Source organism: Ictalurus furcatus, chromosome 8, assembly GCF_023375685.1.
Source record: "Ictalurus furcatus strain D&B chromosome 8, Billie_1.0, whole genome shotgun sequence".
Taxonomy (NCBI): domain Eukaryota; kingdom Metazoa; phylum Chordata; class Actinopteri; order Siluriformes; family Ictaluridae; genus Ictalurus; species Ictalurus furcatus.
The window spans coordinates 27,503,918-27,524,062 of NC_071262.1; the positions used below are offsets into that span (position 1 = coordinate 27,503,918).

At 38.9% G+C, this 20,145-nt stretch overlaps 2 protein-coding genes and 1 non-coding gene across 5 annotated transcripts; 1 reads left to right on the top strand and 2 right to left on the bottom strand.

Annotated features, from left to right (window-relative positions):
• Window positions 1-222: 222 nt before the first annotated feature.
• rufy1 (RUN and FYVE domain containing 1) lies at window positions 223-11,329 on the bottom strand. 3 transcript variants are annotated; one of them, XM_053631856.1, is made up of 17 exons: window positions 9,833-11,329; window positions 7,722-7,895; window positions 7,514-7,631; window positions 6,647-6,748; window positions 6,143-6,266; window positions 5,969-6,030; window positions 5,260-5,395; window positions 5,039-5,140; window positions 4,842-4,958; window positions 4,575-4,742; window positions 3,523-3,620; window positions 3,254-3,373; window positions 2,968-3,097; window positions 1,887-1,981; window positions 1,756-1,804; window positions 1,208-1,285; window positions 223-1,109 (listed from the first exon to the last, which is right to left on the bottom strand). In XM_053631856.1, exons 1-17 carry the CDS (start codon window positions 10,092-10,094, stop codon window positions 969-971), a joined length of 2,076 nt encoding a protein of 691 aa, XP_053487831.1. In that variant the 5' UTR covers window positions 10,095-11,329; the 3' UTR covers window positions 223-968. The 3 variants fall into 3 exon arrangements, 1 of the variants encoding a protein (XP_053487831.1); XR_008386649.1 differs by having other exon boundaries at window positions 1,049-1,109; window positions 1,208-1,588; XR_008386650.1 differs by lacking the exon at window positions 223-1,109 and adding an exon at window positions 1,463-1,588.
• Window positions 11,330-14,289: 2,960 nt separating this feature from the next.
• Window positions 14,290-14,361, bottom strand: trnah-gug (transfer RNA histidin (anticodon GUG)). The gene has a single exon. It is a non-coding gene; the product is annotated as a tRNA-His (tRNA).
• A 2,776-nt stretch (window positions 14,362-17,137) lies between these two features.
• On the top strand, window positions 17,138-18,992 carry LOC128611101 (uncharacterized). Its single transcript, XM_053630369.1, has 6 exons — window positions 17,138-17,275; window positions 17,468-17,848; window positions 18,026-18,142; window positions 18,284-18,364; window positions 18,475-18,512; window positions 18,657-18,992. The coding sequence occupies exons 1-6, from the start codon at window positions 17,233-17,235 to the stop codon at window positions 18,783-18,785; spliced, it is 789 nt and encodes a 262-aa protein (XP_053486344.1). The 5' UTR covers window positions 17,138-17,232; the 3' UTR covers window positions 18,786-18,992.
• The last annotated feature ends 1,153 nt before the right edge of the window (window positions 18,993-20,145 follow it).

Consider the following 20,145-nt stretch of genomic DNA (forward strand, 5'->3'; position numbering starts at 1 on the left):
CTACAGACAGCTCTGAGCAGGAAACAAACAATCAGGGTAAAGGCTGAAAGACAGAAGAGGAAGTTATTTTGATTCGCTTCTACGCCGATACAAATATCTAAGAATATTTACTATTAAGCGAGTGATAAATCTTCTGTCGGTTCGAGGCGTTTGTTTATTTTGTTTACAGACCGGCACGTCCTCGGTTTACACACCACCGTTTCACGTAATCGAACGATTCGTTTTATCCGTCTTAATGTAGGCGTGTGTGTTGGCTCGCTTTCTTTCTTTTTTAACATTCTTTAATAACGCCAATAATATTAAACGTAAAGTAGTTCACGAAATGTACTCGATGACGCTCTTAGTCCCTGAACTAGCGTGGTGAACTAGCAGGACGACGTGTTTTCGATCGAGACTCCAAAGCTCTTCTGTAAGTCGCTCTGGATACGGGCGTCTATAAAAATGAGCATTTTAAACTCCAGATATAAAAGTGCAGTAATCCATGCAGATGATGTGACGTGAAGCCGATCAGGACGAGGTTTAGTAAATCGTCATGTGTGTAAATTTACACGTGCTCAGGAGTACGAGTAGCGACAATACGAACGTTGTACTGAATTTACAGGATTTTCACGAATAGCGAATTTCTATTAACGCTCGTACGAGTTATCGACGAATAAATCTGTTCGTTGTTCTCCCTAAAATGGAGATTATCAGCAAGAGAGAAAAATACAAATCGTTCATTACTATTAGTATCATTATGCATTACTGTATTAGTCCTCTTAAAAAAAATGATCACGTTCTCCCTGTAGAAGAAATTACAAAAATGACTTTGCATATAATTCTTCAATGACTATCACATGCTGGTTAAAAAGGTTTCAGACAAACAGAAGCCCCTTAAAAACAGCAACGTGTATTTATTAATGTAATTAATGTGGAGATGTCAGCCTGTGGTTGGTCAAGGCTGTTAGTTTCGGGGACGACGAGGAGCGTCAGGAGCCGCTGGAGCTTCTCTGAAGCAGGAGGGAGTGACAGATGTCGCAGACGCGCACAGGCCTGGGGTACGACGGCAGCGCCAGCTCGTTACTGGAACAGCTGTTGCAGTAAATGTCTCCACAGTTCCTACAGTGGTGCTGAAAGGACGACGCAAGAGTGGCGTTAGATGTGTAACAGAGGGGGAGAAAGCAAAACATCAGATCCAGAGGAAAATACAGAAAACATGGACGCTCACTTTTCTGCGAGAGATGGAGAATTCCTTCTGGCACTGCTTACACTGCGTGGCTTCATCGTCTTTCAGCCAGGCTTGACCCTAAACACGAAGAACATCTCAATGCTTCGTCCAAAACGTCCAGCAGCTTTGAAAGTAGTTCTGGCTGCAAGGTTTGGTTTAACGCAAACGAGACTAAAATATAATCCTCAAGACTTCGGCATTTCTACCTTCAACCAATTCGATCACTAACAAGAAGAAGAAGAAAAAAAAGAAAACCTGTTGTGATTTAGGCCACGCCCACTTCAGGCTTAACTCTAAATACAAATACGGCTACTTAGTGGACGAAACGGACATCGTTGGTCACGTGACCTTTATCTGCTCTACTAAACGACACCGCTGTTTCTGCAAAGCACAAAATACCATCATTAAACATAATAATCCAAACGATTATTTATTACCTGAAATAGGTACGATAGTTCCATTGTCGTAAAAGCAAATAAAAAGCCAAAACGTGTGTGTTTTGAAACTCCAATCACGCCCCAGCGTTGACCTTTAAACCAGCTGCTTACCTTTAATGCTTTATTGACTTCTTTAAAGTCCTCCATTTTCAGTTTGGACCTGAAGGCAAGAACAGTGTACATGACGCAAGATGAATAGCTTTATCTGAACTGTAATGACGGTCTTGTCTGTCTTGTCTTACTGGCTGAGGTGAAGGCCCATCTCCTGCAGCGCCTGCTCCTGCTCCTCACACAGCTGCTGCAGCTGTTTCTTCTCATTCCGCAAGTCCAGCATTTCCTGTTACGAGCCATTTCATTTAGAGCTCGATGACGACAGTGACACAGCGAATACGTTTCACATTACAAGCTGCTGCTCTGCTTTTATTTAGCACTGGTTACAAAGTTGCTGTGCTTAAATTCAATTAAAGCGCATCTATTATGGTTTTGAAAGGTCTCATAATAGGTTTACATGCATCCGAGGTCAAAAAACACTTTAATGTGCTCATAATTTAATGAGCACGTGTCACAAACGACTCGTTAAATGATCCGTTCTAAAGGATTCCTTCTAAACTCCTCCTTTCAGAGAGCATACCCTGCTCTGATTGGTCTACCGCTGTCAGCGTGTTTCGAAAAGGAAATGCCCACTACCGTAAGGAGTTTCAGCTCCGTCTGTCAGCGAGCAGCTGATGAATACCAGAGGCGGGGTTTTTTGTTACAAACCTGCATAGGTTAGTACAGGAAGTGAGTCTGGAATCACTAACGACTCGATTCAGCTGTTCAAAATCGATTCCTTCTTTTGGGAGTCAATAACTCCGTTTGTCCTGTGCGTTGATTTTTGAAACTTCGTGTTTGCTCTATAACACACTACACGAAAGGTAAAATTTGAAAAACCATAACAGGTGCACTTTAAGGACGTGCTGTTGCAGGAAAATATTCAGCAATGGTACGACACGATCCGGTGCGATATCACCCCAAAGTGGATTATTTTCCAGTAACGGCATGTCCTGACGTCGTTTATTCCTATTATACTACAGTGGTTTGACAATATGATTACAATGATTCGTTTATAAATGAATGACATCATGATTTTTATCCATTTATAATCATGTTTAATGTTGTGGAAGTTAGTTCCTGTTCGCACTTATGAACAGTCATTACAGTTACAATGTAACGGTTTGCATTGCACAATGAGTTTTGTAAGACTGTGGATAAGGAGATGTTAAACTTGAGTCAGAGAGACAGCACAGTGTGTGGTGAGTGTGTGTGTGAGAGAGAGATACTGACCGTCTGAAGGCCTTGCAGCTGTTGCAGCTGTGTACGTAGTTCTGCACTGTTGTCCTGCTCGCGCTGCAGATCTCTCTGCAAACTCTGCCTCTGCTCCTTCTCCCTGCTTAGCTCCGCCTCCAGCCCCACCCTGAGGAACACGCACACACACACACACACACACACAAACACCAAAGCTAAACTCGTGACTGTTTGTAACTTGTTAACAAATAAAGAACAACACTCTGGACATTAATCACGTCTTGGAGAAACAGGATCCTTTTGAACATAAAAAAGCTTGTGTTACCTCAGCGTGTCGAGGTCGCTGAGGCGTTTCTGCAGCGCGTCCACTCTCCCTTTCATTTCTGAGCACATCTCTTTCTGACTCTCCTCCGTGCTCTTCCTTCCGTTCTCAGAGTTCTGTAACCTGCAGCGTCAGGACAGACGTTTCACGCAAAACACCATGCGTACCGTAATATAACACTGGCTCCCTGGATCACACTCAAATCCATGCTAATTTACACATTCTAATGAATCGGTTCGGAGGGCGGAAGCGACACGGACTCGGAACCGTACCTCAGTTCCAGCTCTTTCATCGTTCTTTCCATCTCTTTCATCTTCTCCTCCAGTCTCACAGCTTCCTCTTCTTTCCTCTGCACCACGCCGTCAGCGTCCTTCAGTAACCAGCAGGGGGAGATAGAGAGAGACGCGGAACAGCAGCATGAACACAAATGTAGTCATGAGTTATTACATTATTTTGAGCTACGTAATGAGCTTTGCCCGAGTAAATAATGTATGAAACAGTTTCTGGAATTTGCTTCCCTACAAAGCTAACACAGTTACCAAGTAAACCAAGCCTGTCTCATACCTTATCTAATAAATCTATGCCTATATTTTCATATAAATCACTTCAAACGAATGCACAAAATTAGATCTTAGCAAGTGAAGATATCCTGAATAAACGACACGCGATATGATATTTCGTTATGAGACGATTATCTAAAAGACCATTAAGCCCATTTCAAAAATGAAATAATAAAAATATCTGCCAACGGAGTAAGACATTTTCAAGCTTGAAATGAGTAGAAATATCTAAAAATGGATTTAATATTGTATTTGTTTAAAAACAAACAAATAAAGAGAAACAGTAAGTGAATTTGAATATATTCAGCATTAGAGGTCCAGCGATAGTAGAGTTTACCGATACCAAGATGTAGTATTAGCACATTTATGGTAGGGACTTATTTATAATTTTATTATCTGGTGTCACCCAGGTGAGGACGGGTTCCCTTTTGAGTCTGATTCCTCTCAAGGTTTCTTCCTCATAGCGTCTCAGGGAGTTTTTCCTCACCACTGTTGCCTCTGGCTTGCTCATTAGGGGCAAATTCATTAATTAAAACTTAATATTTGGAATGTGTGTGTGTGTGTATATATACATATATTTCTGTAAAGCTGCTTTGGGACAATGTCCATTGTTAAAAGCACTATACAAACAAAACTGAATTGAATTGAAGTTGGGCGGTTCCTACCTGCTGAAAACCGAATAATAATAATAATAATTTTTATCCCAGAGAACCGAAGAAGTTTAATTTTTAGATATAAACACAAACACAGATGTTCCCACACACCTGTGTCTTGTTGAACATCTGCAGGTTGAGAGTTTTGACTTGGTCCAGTTGTTGGCGCAGAGCCGCCAGCGTGTCGTGTTTCTCATGAATGTCCTTCTCGAGCAGCTTCATGGCCACTTCCATCTCCTGCTTCAGACCCACCTGCAGATCCAGCTCCTTCTGCAGCTCCTGCACGACCATCACACTTCAGCTGAGTCGGGGCGACTTGTTTAATACTTTCTAATTGGAGGCGTGCCGGTATATCACTACGATACGTGTGTGTCTGACCTGTCGAATGCGCTTCTCCTCCTTGTACTGCTTCCACACCATGTGGTACATTTCATCCAGACCTTGCCTCGTCTGCTTGTAGGTCTCCAGCTCCACCTGGCTGTCCTGCAGCGTCACCTGGAGGAACAGGAAGCACACGCAGCAATATAATACCCACAGTGCACTGCTGGAATCATTGTTCTGTTTCTTAATCGTACCTCTTCTTTCCTCTGGCTGGTCTCGAGGATGGTGGCGTTCTCCTGCCGGAGCTGCTCCTGCTCCTCCCTCAGGGAATTGATCCGGTCCGTAGCTGCTGAGAGCTGCACATCACACACACACACACACATGTGTTTACTGTACTGTACACAGTATACATAATTAAAAGAGCACTCCTCATCCATTTGATCATGCGTTACACTTTTCACACAGGTGCTCTGACCTCCTCTATGAGTTTACAGTTGGTTTTCTCCAGCGAGTCCATCTTGGACTGAAGGTCCGTCACTGTGCCGCTCAGGTTGCGGTTCAGTTCTTCGATGTAATGCTTCTGGTCCAGAATCGCAGTCATTTTAGAGTCACTGACAAGCAAAACAGCAATATCACGTTTTAAAATTTAAGTGATACTAACATCAGACCTGCATCAGCCAAAACTGAGCATTATTAAGGGGCCAAGCACCAAAGGTGGTTCTTCTTCTTGTTCTTCTTTGATTTCCACATGGGAGTCTTTGGCAGCCCGTAGAATGCTTTGTAAGCCTTTTGTGAAATAATGAAGTGATAGTGGACAGCCTCAGCTACCATCATACCACTGCTCGTACCATTACTCTAGTATTATACCTATACTATACGAGGTTCATATAGTACCTTGTTGCAGTTAACAGACTAGCATTATAGCAAATGAACTAAATCACAACATTTTATAAATAAACACGTTCTAAGTCAACTGCATGGAAAAACCAATTCGATTGAGGACAAGTAAATATAAGATCACCTAATGTCTCATTAGATAGAGGATTTGATACAGGATTACTCTCCTTGCACATTATCATTAGTTCTTATGCTAATATTAATAATATATTCAAATTAGTAATAATATATTCAAATTAGTAACATTTGAAAGAAGTAATTTTTTTATTTAAGGAGGCGTTACTCACTCTTGTGGGTTCTCGGTTGTCTGAGGGTCCTTTAGGTACAGCGAGAAATCTATGACACCCACCTGCAACATCCAAATAATACACTCTGAATCAAACACCTGCACAGAATATAGCCCCAGAAACAGCAACTGTGCGTGTGTGTGTGTGTGTGTGTGTGTGTATCCTGTGTCTCACCTGAGAATCCAGGTCTTCCCCTTTCACACAGAGGTTGGCATCGATGATGTTCAGCCCCACCAACATCCCCACAATCACCAAGCCTTCTTCCTCCATTACCAAAGCTCCTGGCTCATAAAACTCCCTGTTTCATCACAAGATAAAGATGTTTACAAATCCCACAGTCCCACACTCGTATATAATATAAATTCTATAACAGCAGATCTTCTATAACAGCAGATCACAATTATTGGCACCCAGGCCACATTTTTTTTTATTGTGAAATTAATCTAAATAACAACAAAACCATTGTATACCTTTTTTAAAAAACATATCTTTACCAAGGGTGCCAATAATTCTGGAGGTCTGTATTTATACACCATTTTCACTTTAAAATTTCCTTACAGTCTAGACTGAAATTTAACTTATTTACCTCTTCAACGTCAACAACACGGAGCTATAACAAAGAGAAACGCAGAACAAACGGTACAAAGGTACGAACAGTGTTCGTGATTATCGGCTCACCCCAGAAGGTCTTTCCTGTTTATAAGGACTTTCATGTAATCCGCCACTTTCTTCTGCATGAGAGCCAAATGCAGCCAGGCACGAGCTCGGCCCAGTCCCGTCCTGTCAAAGACAAACAACCTGGGTTTAAAGTCTTCATTCTTGAACAAAATATCAGGAAAAACACAGAAGACTTCAGGCAAGACGCTACAAGCAGAAATGTCAATGTCACGTCAATCATTTTTCAGACTTTTGGATAAACTGCATCTTCATCGTGTCTCTTCTTAAACAGCAGTAATAAACAAACAGAAAAATGTTTATTTCAGTGTTTTTGTCCACACGTGACCAGCACATTATCTGAAACGTTGGAAAATGTGGGCTTTAGCTCCGCCCACTTGACTCAATCACATCACGTCATTCATATATCATTAGCTACGTTTCCATCCAAGTATTTTTATGCAAATTTTGGGATATCACATAAAAAAAATAAACAAAAACAACAACAACAACAACAACAAAAAACGCTGGATGGAAACACCGGATGCGAATAAAATCTTTAAAATGTTTTGCACGGATTTTCAGGATTATCCAATAAACAACAACACAGTTTGCTGTGAAAGTCGTTTTACTTGAGAGTATCTTCACATTGTGATTAATATTTTCAATCAAACAACATCAGAAGACTAGATATTTTGGTCATATTAAATATGCAAATGTATGCTAATTTAATTAGACTAATCCCCATACATTAAAAAAAGCATGTTAGAATATCAGAACTCAACTGGCGAAGATTGACTATGATACTGATTGTTATTAAAAAAATGACCCTATTCACCTGTAGTGTCTTGCCTTAAGGTAGATATACAATACACACAGGTGGAGACTCACTTGAGTCCAGGCATGTCTCGTACACTCGTGGCGAGGTCGGCTGACTCGGGGCACAGCTTCTCCACCAGTTCCAGAGGAGCCCAGATTGATTTATTCTGCCCAATGAAGGACTTCCTCACTGCACCGTGTTCATGGATGAAAAGAGAGAAACTTTACATACAGTCCATGCTACAAATCATTTCCTCCATCATTTTTAACCGAGTTTCACCTTTCAGGCCGTGTTTAAGGCAGTGTTCCAGAACAATAAAAAACTGCTGCAGTGGCGGAAACTCCGAGTCGAGCGTCCGACCCAGGCTGAGAGAGGACTGGATCAGAACCTTTATACTGAGCTTCATCATGGATAACAGATTGGACCTCTCAATGGTCATTGGATCTTTCATAGCTGCAAAGACACAAATGTTTAGATATGTATTACTAACACACCGATACACACAGAACACGAGCAATAAAAAAAAAAAGAAAAGAAAAACCCTGAAGATTAAGTGTTGTGGCTTAAACAGGGTCACTGATATTTCTCTCCGGAGCTGCTTAGGTAAAAATAAATGTTAAGAAAATAAACATTGCATGCAATAATTCGAATTTTTGCACGCACAAAAACAATAGGAGAAACCGCTGAACTTTACCGTGACAAAAACATTCAAATAAAAACATATGGCAAAAATAGTGAAGTCTTAAAGATAAAAAAACTGATATCCTGTATTTTTTTTTTTTTAACGAGAAATTTAACTTCTCAGTCCCTCCATTGTTGATTTTGATCATGTCCGGATGTAAACGTGAGGTGTTGCACACACGTAAAATCTCCTTGGAGGAAAACCAGAGCTTATAATGCAAAAAAAAAAAAAAAAAGTCTAAAAGAGCTGCAGATCTGCCAACAAGAAGATCAGAAGTGCTGTTCAGTTCACCCTCAGGGTGTTCAAAGGTCAATATCGTCTATTAGATACCACCTCTATAACAAGCCGCTGGGAAAGCTTAAACCAAGAAAACGTCTTTCTGAGAGAAACCTACAAACTGTAGCTCCAAGACCAGTTCTACTGAAACCAAAAGAATATAACCTAATGAACTGCACACTATACAGTTTAAAAGGGATGTTTTCAGTACCGGGATATTTCAAAACACAACGAATGAAGTGTTTTGCGATGGCCATCTTGTGAACAAACCGAGGAGATGATCGTAGACGTTAGGAAATCCACGAGCCACACACACGACTCATAAATGGACAGGATGTTAAGATTGTTGTCCAGCTTCAAGTTCCATATCATCAGTCACTGCGAAAGCTCAACAGCATCTGTACCACCTGAAAAGGTGCAGCCTCCACCATCAACTTCTACTATTGCACCACTCACGGATATTAATGATTAATGAATTACTGCTGTGACCAAATGCAATAAGTAATAACTTGGGCAATAATTAAATTGCATGCAATAATTAGTGTCCAAGAACTCATATATATGTGCAATATGTACACTATTATGTGCAAAAAAAAAAAAAAGTATGTAGACACCTGACCAGCAAACCCATATGTGCTTGTTGAAAGGGGAATAAATGAGATTTATTCCCCTTTTGCTTCTTCTATGAAAGCTTTCCACGGGATTTTGTAGCGTGGCTGCGCGGATTTGTTTGGGGATTAGAGCATTAGTGAGATCAGGCGCTGATGTTGGGATGTTGAGGAGGTCTGGGCTGCAGTCGGTGTTCCAGTTCATCCCAAAAAGTGTTCGTTGAGGTCAGGGCTCTGTACAGGATGCTCGAGTTCATCCAGTCCGACCTTAACACACCCGTCTTCACGGAGCTGGCTTTGTGCACAGGTGCGTCATCATGCTGGAACAAGTTTGCGCTTCTTAGTTTTCCAGTGAAGGGAAATTATAATCCTACAGCATGCAAAGACATTCGATACAACTGTGTGCTTCAGACTTTGTTGTAACTCTCATATGCATGTGACAGTCAGGTGTCCATAAACTTTTCCAGTATGGGAAGATGGGAGGTATGTAGAAAGGGTAGGATGTGAGGATTTACTTCTCTTTGTTGCATGTTTTTGTGTATCATATGCAACTTTGATAGTGAAAACCTGTGCACTAAAGGGAAGGGCAGTCAACATGTTCAGATCTAATCCTATAGGAAGTGTTGTGACTTGAGGAGTCTGAGAAGATCACGTACAGGGTTTTTACAGGAACCTGCAAAGTTCTGAAAGTAAACACACTAGACTAGACAGGTTGTTAACTCGGTATGGCACTCTGTTATTCAGCTAACTTATTAGTATTTTGTATATTTTTTCTCCCTGCTGAAATTGTATAATTATGTGTGCGGTTTAAACAGGTGTCCTACCCGGTTTTATGGAGTCAGAGCTGTCCGGATTTGGAGCCTCAGACCCCGATAAGGGGTTCCTCAAACCCGCGCTGCTGATAGTTTCGGACGCTTTTCGAGCAAACGACAAAATGGGCGCCGACCACGAATTATCAGCAGCTTTATCCTTGCGTTCTCCATCTGTTTCGCTTGCCAGGCTGTCGTGTTCAACTGCTGTCGTGTCTGCATTTTGGTCTTTGACGGCGTTGTTTTGAACTTCTCTGTCCGGATCTCCGTCCGCCATTTTCACTGAGTCGAACCACGTGACGCTAGGCAGGAGTAAACGAGTGACGTCAGGCTGAAATAGTCGCTCGCGGATCAGTGACTAGGCGAAGTGGAGTTAATGATACCACAGTGAAGTGGATTATTTCCCAATAACACCCCGTTCTGAAATGATTTATTTCTCTTTCACATTTCTAAACTGTCTTAACACTTTTTATCTGTCCATCCATCCATTTTCCACACTTTTTATCCATCCATCCATTTTCCACACTTTTTATCCATCCATCCATCTATCCATCCTTTTCCCCCACTTTTTATCCATCCATCCATCCATTTTCCACACTTTTTATTCATCCATCCATCCATCCATCCATCCATTTTCCACACTTTTTATCCATTCATCCATTTTCCACACTTTTTATCCATCCATCCATCCATTTTCCACACATTTTTTATCCATCCATCCATCCATTTTCCACACTTTTTAACCATCCATCCATCCATCCATTTTCCACACTTTTTATCCATTCATCCATTTTCCACACCTTTTATCCATCCATTTTGCCAACCAGGAGAGCCAGGAACCTTGGGGTGACTTTTGATGACAGCTTGACCTTCATAAACCACATTTCAACAACTGCACGATCCTGTAGGTTCATTCTGTAAAATATCAAGAGAATCAGATCTTATCTCACCAAACAGGCTACACAGATACTAGTCCAGGCTCTTGTGCTCTCAAAACTGGACTACTGCAACTCACTACTCTCGGGCCTCACAGCCAGCTCCATCAAACCCCTTCAGATGATTCAGAATGCAGCAGCGCGCCCCGTCTTCAACCAGCCCAAATGAACCCGTCACACCCCTCTTCATCTCCCTCCACTGGCTTCCTGTAGCCGCCCATATCAAATTCAAGGCCTTGATGCTCATGTACAAGACCTTGTCTGCAACAGCACCGCTCTACCTCAACACTCTCCTTGAGTTTTACGTTCCCTCACGCAATCTGCGATCGGTTAACGACCGACGCTTAAAAGGGCCTACTCAGTGTGGCTCAAGGTCCCTTTCCAGAACCTTCAAACTGACTGTCTTTCAGTGGTGGAATGAACTTCCAACCTCAATCCGGACCACAGAATCTGTCACTATTTTCAAAAAAACAGCTAAAAACCCACCTCTTCTGTGAGCACTTAACTAACCCCTAAAATACCCAACCGCATTATTTAAAAAACAAACAAACACAAAAAAATTACTCTGGCTCTTACACCTCTACTCTGCTTCTCTAGAACTCAATTATAAATCTTGTATGGTAGCACTACTTGTATTGTTCTCTGCTTGATATATCTCTTTGTTTGTATTTCCTCATTTGTAAGTCGCTTTGGATAAAAGCATCTGCTAAATGAATAAATGTTACTGGGTTCTCAGGGAGCCCAGAGCCTATCCCAGGGACCTCAGGACACCCTGGACACAGGTGCCAACACATTCACACATTACAGACGACATGGAACACCAAGCAGTCTATAACGCATGTCTTTGGACTGGGGAGGAAACCAGAATACCCAGAGGGAACCCCTGAAGCACATAGAAAACATACATACACCAAGCAGAGGCTGGATTCAAACCCTCAACCCCAGAAGTGCAAGGCAAACATGCTAACCACACAGCCACCGTTACAGTTTTTTTTTTTTTTTATAGCCACCTATAGTCACCTGTCGTGGAACATCCACAATCGAGACAAGTTCGTTCCTGTTATCGCTTACATTATAGTAGCTATAAACAGTTGTGCCTTCTCAAATACCTCTTTTTTTCTCTCTCTGTCTTAAAGTTAATAAGACAAAAATTCAGCTTGTCATGTTACATGAAAAGCACCAAACTCCACCGTCCTGAAAACTTTCCTGATGCAGAACACTTACTGACTATTACAAAATGCTGACACTGGAGACTCCTTCCCGTAATGTTATGTAACATCTCAAATAAACAAATAAAACAAACAAACAAAAAAAACATATCATTACAGCGTCACCATATCAATAACAATGTAGTTTAATCCTCATGTCCGTTTAGCCTTAGATTACTGTATGTAGATCATACAACATATGAGTTCCTGTGTAAATTGTTACTATAGAAACTATATCATATTAGAATGAGCACATTAATATAATCCTGTGATTTACCTTGCAGACGGCACTACTGTCAGAACTGCTGCTTTAGAAAATTCATCAACAGCTGATGGATCTGTAATTGGGATCAGCTTGTGACAAACACATATTTTTTGCATGAATTATCTCATTTTTGCTTTGAACTTGTTTTGAACTTATTCTTGTTGTTCCACTGTACGCCTGACAGGATGATAAGGATGGTGAGTACTTCAAGGCCTTCATATCACATGGCTACTTGTTTCAATAACATCTTCCCAAGTGAACCCAAACAATAGTCCTAAAATACAGATACCAAGAGTACTGGTTGGAACCAATTTTGTTGTTCGTCATCCTGGTTATCCTCTTGCTCACATGTAATGGACAGGTGATGATTTTATGAATATTTATAATGGTGTTATAGGTTGTACCAATAATTTAATGAGGAATAATACATGTTAATGTAGCTTAACCAATGATTTTGTCCTGTCTAGTTGCTGCGAGCTTTTCTTCTGTCTTGGAATAAACTCTGACTTGTGGTTAGATTTGAATGGTATAAATATTAAGACAATAAGAATGAACATTTGTTTTACACAATACATTTATCCTATTTAAGACATTGTAGAATAAATATGAAATGTTTCTGGGACTCTAGTTTTTGAAAATCCCAAATTAGTGACTTTGTTTCTGCAGCAAATTCTGATGTAATTTCCAAAAATATGTTTAAATCCTATATGTACATATCTGTAACTGTACATATAGTGTATATTGCAATCAATATAAAATACTTGTGTGAATGGCTTAAAATTTCCATGGCTTATATGAAGAAAAGTTGCATGTAACCCATATGATATAGTTGGCTGAAATTGACTAAATTTTATTTTTTTTTTTTCGGGAAATCTAAACAAAAAACAAACAAAAAAAATCCTCTTTTGAGTAAAAAGTAAAAGAAAAGTTTTTAAATGGAACTTATTAGGTCAAAAAGGGTGTCCCTGCAGAAAAACAAACAAACAATAGAAAACCCTCATAGAATTTGTAATGGTAGTAATGGTACTAATGAGAATTGTATTGGTTTTTAATGGAAACTGTAATGGTCCCTGTGGGTCTTTTATGGTAATTTGTTCCTGTCTATTGGTAGAATGTTATGTCTAGTGGATACCATTAAGGACCAATAATGGTAATGGTAATGGTTTTAATGGTTAGCTGATGGTTTGTAATGGTATTTATAGTGGAAACCATTAGAATGTGTGATAGGTTTCTATTTTTCAGCAGGGTGTGTCTTAGTGGATCGGAGACCTCCTGGGGAAAACTAAAGTTGCTGCTGGAAGTGGTATTAGTGAGACCAGCAGGGGGCGCTCACCCTGTGGTCTGTGTGGTCTAATGTTCCAGTATAGTGATGGGGACACTATACTATAAAAACAGGACCGTCTTTCGGATGAGACGGTAAACCGAGGTAGCGACTCTAAAACCCCAGGACACTTATCATAAAGCCTAGGGGGATAGCCCACTGCGGTGTCCTGGTGAAATTCACCCATTGGCCCTTCTCTATCATGGCCCCCTGATAATCCCCATCTCTGAAATTGCTACATCAATCTTTCCTCTCCACTAATAGCTGGTGTGTGGTGGGTGTTCTGGCACACTATGGCTGCCGTCGCATCATCCAGGTGGATGCTACACACTAGTGGTGGTGGCTGAGGAGATCCCCCGCCCCCCTACCCCTACTATGTAAAGAGTTTTGAGTCTCTAGAAAAGCACTATATATATCTAAGGAATTAATTAATTACCAGATAATTAAATAATTAGGAAATAATCATTGCAGTGCAATGCCCACTGAAAACTAACCCCTGAGCAAAACAGAAGAACTGTACAAGATCACACTGAGAAGTTCAAATGAGTGAAATCAGCAGTCTCTCTCTCTCTCTCTCTAAAACATGTCGTGTACAGCAGGTTAGAGACATTAAATGCAGCACTGCATGAATTTATCTGGTGTATTTTATTAGTGTCATGTGAATGTGCTCTCTGGAGGCTGTTGGATTAGAGATGTAGGTGTTTAGGGAAGAACTTTTGACCTTGGATCTGATTAAAAACTCCTGCCGTGACCCGGATTCGAACCGGGGTTGCTGCGGCCACAACGCAGAGTACTGACCACTATACGATCACGGCTCGCCACCGCGGAACTGCGGGTGTGTGCTGGGATTCGTGCATGTCTGTATTGAGAGTGTGTGACACAATCACTACACCGTTCACCTGTTTATCAGCGGGTTTAATAATCAACTCATCACTCTTCACAACAGGCAGCTGCCTGGGCGAGGTTGCCAGATTGTGTTATTATAAGACCTTTTTAGTATTTTTTTTAAACCCGTCTTCGCGTAATTTCTCTCAGTTTGCAGTCGAACTTGACTGAGAGAAATTTATATTTGCATGTTTTTCAAGTAAATCTTTAGTGGTTGTTATTATCATGACGTGTAATAGTACAGAATTGTGCATTATATTTTGTAAATAAATTGAGAGAAAAGCCGTTACCTAGCCTATATTCTAATATATGCTAGCTATTTAGAAGCGCCTCTCTCTCTCTCTCTCTCACACACACACACACACATATTTACTGATTGTGTAGTCACAAATATCAATTATTTGAACACTTTCTTGAGGAGAAAATAAAGGAATTAGTTGAGAAGTTTTTAAATATGCTTTTTAAACGGCACGATATGTGGTAACAGGACTGAGAAAAATGCAACCACCTTCCGCTTAGAATCCTGGTAAAAAATAAAAATAAAGTTACCTGAGACTGACCAATACACATTTTGAATAGTTAAATATGTGTGTTATTAGATTCAGTGGAAGATTTACAACAAGCAAATGACACCCATTCCGTGGAATGACCCATGTAGGCCTACATTCTTCTACTGTAAAGTTTTTGTAAACTGTATGTGTTTAAAATGGCGCAGCAGGAAGTATTTAAGATGGCGGACTAGAGTAGGTATTCAAAATGGCGGACGTCATTTTCCTCCTTCTTTCTGTCAGGAGTGGAGTCCTCAGCTGGCTAAATGTTCAAAAGTGTAACATAATAAATAAATGATATAGTGATTAATAGTAGTGATATTTCTATATGTGGAATAAGAATTGATTATTGTATTTTTTAATATATATATATTTATTTATTTCATAAGGAATTATAACACTTTTAATGTGAACACTTTATTGGTATGTATGTATGTAATGTAATTTAAAATGCATATGTATCAATTTATAGACATGTAAAATAAATGTGTTTTGACACTAGGCATTTTCTGTAATCAGTCTGCAGTTGTACTTCGCTGAGAGAGGTGTTTTTTGGCGAAGCTGCTGACTCCATCCTTTCTGCTTTGCTCTTTACTCAAACAATTCAAAACAAATAAACATACAGTCGAAGGTTGATTTCCCGTGTCCAGAACTTTTATTCACACAACACAACGCAGAGGTAGAAGCTAGCCGGCCTTGACACCGCCAACATTGACTGCAGAGACAAAGTACTTGTGAATAGTGCTGAGCAACAAGTGAATAGCTCCCCGCTCACAAATTTAATTGGATTGTAGTAAAAATCCATTTGTTTGCTTTATATTACTGCTAATACTTACCTATTTCTTAATGACTATGTGGTATATTGATTAAATATAGGAGGGGGATAGAGATATTTAACATTTGTGCACTTAAAGTTAGCTCTCTTTGTTGTTATTGGCTCTTAAAAAGTGTGCCTTTTTAATGCATTTTATTTTATGGCTCATAGTCCTGCTAAGGAACGGCACCCTCAGCGGAAATATAGGTTCAAATGTCTCCCTGACTTGAACTGCTTCCCGAGCCGCATTGTTGCAGGGCATATGTTTCCTCTTCCTCAAACTGACCAACTCTTGATGGGATCCCTTGTAGTTCTCCACAGGAGGCTATGAAGAACACATGTTTGGATTATATCGATGACATCTGTACTGTACATACACCACTGTGCAGCGAGAATGCCAAATATGTTCTCCACAACCAGTGAAAAGCTGATAGCTGTATATTCTCCCCCTTTGAGAGGCTGGATCCAGGGAAAGGTCTCAAAAGATGGCTGTGTTTCTACATCCTCTGGACCTGGAAGCAGTATTTCAAAATGCCTGCTTCCACAGAGGGCATACTTTTGTATTTAGTACACTACTTGGTAAGACTACATGCCTCTATTTTAGCTCCTGGTCAGGATTTTGTCGCTGTCCGTGGTGTTGAAACTCGATCTTATCACATAAAAATACACTAAAATATAGAAGTGAAATTTTCAGCCTGTAATAAAAGTAACATTTTACGTGTTTATGTTCATCTCATACATGCCAAGTAACTGAAACTAAACATTGTACAATATGAATATATTACCAAAGTGATGGAGAGTAACTGCGGAACTCTGTGTGTAATAGAAGCCGAGTCTTAATTCAAATATAAAACTGAACAGTTTAGAGTTCAGGGTCTCGTTTAAGGCTCTACCAGGAGCAGTTCTGGGATTTAAGCTCACATGTGCTGTAACTCAGTGTCACTGTAACTGCTGAGGTTTCATTTATTATAGGGAACATCTCAAATGAATCATGAGTTAAAAATACCATTATATACCACTATATATCTCCCACGAGGTGGCAGTAAATTCTCAATTAAAGAAATTTTCATGTATTTATGGTAATTTATGTACTTAAATTTACTGACATACACTGTAACAATGAGACATTAGTGTGGGCACACGTGAGTGTAAAAGTAAACCACATTTTCCATTCTGTCTTAACATCTTTGTCATGATGTCATGAGGTCATGATGTGCAACACCAAAACACTAATATGGAAAAATGTGGTGTAGATGTAAGCAGATCAGAATACCATGTGCTTCCTTATAAATCTTTAAAAAAAATTTTTTTTACAGCCAATCACGTCATATTCTGGGGCGTGGTCAGTACAGACCGCCTATAGTATAAATATAAATTCAAACCATGCTTCAAGCACATTCATATTCTGTTGTTAAATAAGATACAAAAACTTGAAAAAGATGACTGCTTTCTGGATATTAATTTTGATCTTGAGCACCATGTGTAAGTAATATGAGCAAATTATTCCCATCTTAATGTATTTTGAAAAAAAAATAAAAAATCTATGGAGCCTATTACTTTTTGTATATAAAAGGAACTCCAGTATTATTCCTTTAAGGTGATCATTAATAACTCCTTATGTGTAATAATATCTGAAATACATTATTTACTTAATTAATGCATTTACTTTTCTAGATACATTCAAAATTGGTAGACGCTGGGTTACTGCACAATCCCTCACAGAGTCACCAGTTTATCAGCCTGATAAAGAGCTCAGTGTGAATATCGGAGACTCGGCTACTCTACAGTGTTGTATTTCTGAAAATGAAGTCGGGATGATGGCCTGGTTTAAGCAACCAAACAGAAAAAAACCTCAGAGTATAGTCCAGTTATATAAAAGTATTGGAGAAACATTTTACAATGAATCCCAAAAGTCTCATTTTCAAATAGAGAGATCTTCAAACTGCTTCAATTTGATCATTTTAAACATCATTCAGTCCGATGAAGCCATGTACTACTGTGCACGGATAAGACCCAACCCTGTGTTTGGAGATGGAACTTATTTAAAAATTAAAGGTAGGATTTCCACTAAAATTGATTAAGCTACAGGTTTAATGTAGTGATATTTTCCATATTACCATTAACATGTTCAACCTGGAAGACAAATAATGATGAAGTAGTGAAATACTAACTGTGTTTTCTTCAACAACACTGAGTTACAGACTTTTAGTGAATTATGATAAATGTTTATAGGTGATCATGTTACTACTGCATCAGAAACATCTAAACCAGCTCTGTGTGATAATTCATTGGTGTGTGAACCAACACTGCATGGAAACAACATTAACATGAACACACACGAGAAAACAGGTGATATGTCTCATAATTCAGCGTTAATGAATTATTCTTAATTCGTACAGCATCATTTGCCCAGAAAATGATTTGTACTGACATGAATGTAATGTAGTGAAATAACAGAACCAGAAATAACCAGATCTCTACGTTCGACAGTGCTCGGTTTGGGAACGGCTTTGGGTTTGTCCGCACTTCTGATTTTCTGCCTCATTTATTTCATACTGAGGAGAAGAAAATGTGAAATCTCTAGAAGTAAGTGCTTTTCTCATCACAACAATTTCAAGTTTATAAATACAGTTAACTTTAGTGCTACTAAAAGGACTAATAAGTTCTTTCTGTATTAATAGTTAATGCCTCTATAGAAAATTCTCCCGGAATGAGGCAGGTATGTGAAGATAATAGTTTTTTTTTATGTAGATAGTCTAAAGACTTATTATTAATTTACTTACATGTGAACTTTAAATTTTGCTTCATTATTATTATTATTATTATTATTATTATTATTATTATTATTATTATTATTATACAGGAATCTGAAGCTGACCCGCTGCATTATGCAGCTTTACAGTTCTCTAAGAGGAAATCCAAAGCTGAAAAAAGGAAAACTGGCTCATCAGACGAGTGTGTGTACTCCGATGTAAAGAAAGCTTTTAGATAATATAAATGGCTCTTAACACACGGTACTATTACACAGTGAAAATGTTTTAGCAAGTGAAAATATCTTGACTATAGTGAAATGTTAATGAAATATTTATCATTATGAGATACAATGATGATTATTAAAACAACGTTTCTTCTTCATTAATTTCAAGCTTGAAATTGTCTTATTCGATTGACAGGTTAATTTATTTCTAGAAATAAAATTATATACCGGTAGAACAAAACAGAGTAATCTAGAAATAATCTTATGTTTGCTAATGATAATGTCACAATAAAAATTATGTAACAATTAAAAATATATATATTGTTTTGTTTTTGTTTTTTTGCATTGTAGCTAAACTTCCATGTCATAGGTTTTATTCATGTACATGTTTAAAGTTTTTTTCCCCACCATTATTTCTGTCCTGTTATTCAATTTCACAAACTTTTTTTTTCTGTTGTATGATTTTAGTGTTTCACTTTGTACAGATTTTGTGGCCTCATTTCTGTGACTGATGAAATGACGCAATAAACATAAAGAGCAATTTCATTAAAAAATGTAACAAAAACGGGATCTTTAACATTATTCTGAAAATTTCTCAGTTCAAAAAATAATAATGATCCATTACTCGTGTATGTTCAAAAAGGTTGGTTTTAAATCTAAGTCAAGGAATGTGACGTCCACGTTAACTGGGGACGGGGCTTGTTTCATTCACTAGTGGAAGGACACCGAAAATCATGCCGCCTTATAAATGGGTTATTTCTGAGGCTCGGATAGTGGTGAGGTTTACCTGTATAAGTGAGAAACCAGTGAATGCAGTGAGGATTATTAAGATTATTAAATCAGCAGTAAAAATACATAATGGGCAATTGAGGTATTTATCATCTGGTTTAATGTAGTGATAATTTTCCTTATTACCATTAACATGTTCAACCTGAAAGACAAATAATAATGAAGTAGTGAAACATTGAGTTACAGACTTTTAGTGAATTATGATAAATGTTTATAGGTGATCATGTTACTATTGCATCAGAAACATCTAAACCAGCTCTGTGTGATAATTCAGTGGTGTGTGAACCAACACTGCATGGAAACAACACTAACATGAACACACACGAGAAAACAGGTAAGTCTTTTTTTGTAATCATTTAATTCATTCATCGTTAATTCATCGTTTTTAATTTGCCTGGAAAATGATCTGCTCTAATCCATCTTTTAATGTGTTCATTATAACCGAGTACATGATATAAAATGACAGTTTCAGAAATGTTATTTATATTTATCTATATATCTGACAGTGCTCGGTTTGGGAACGGCTTTGGGTTTGTGCGCACTTCTGATTTTCTGTCTCATTTATTTCACACTGAGGAGAAGAAAA

Bases quoted from the DNA above. Each gene is read 5' to 3' on its own strand.
- rufy1 (XM_053631856.1), bottom strand. From the start codon at position 10,094: ATGGCGGACGGAGATCCGGACAGAGAAGTTCAAAACAACGCCGTCAAA. The intron at 6,267-6,646 runs GTGAGCCGATAA...GTGATGAAACAG, and splicing joins AACAGGAAAGACCTTCTGGG to GGAGTTTTATGAGCCAGGAG. The intron at 1,110-1,207 runs GTGAGCGTCCAT...TCGTCCTTTCAG, and splicing joins TCTCCATCTCTCGCAGAAAA to CACCACTGTAGGAACTGTGG.
- LOC128611101 (XM_053630369.1), top strand. From the start codon at position 17,233: ATGACTGCTTTCTGGATATTAATTTTGATCTTGAGCACCATGT. The intron at 17,276-17,467 runs GTAAGTAATATG...TTACTTTTCTAG, and splicing joins TTTGATCTTGAGCACCATGT to ATACATTCAAAATTGGTAGA. The intron at 17,849-18,025 runs GTAGGATTTCCA...AAATGTTTATAG, and splicing joins AACTTATTTAAAAATTAAAG to GTGATCATGTTACTACTGCA.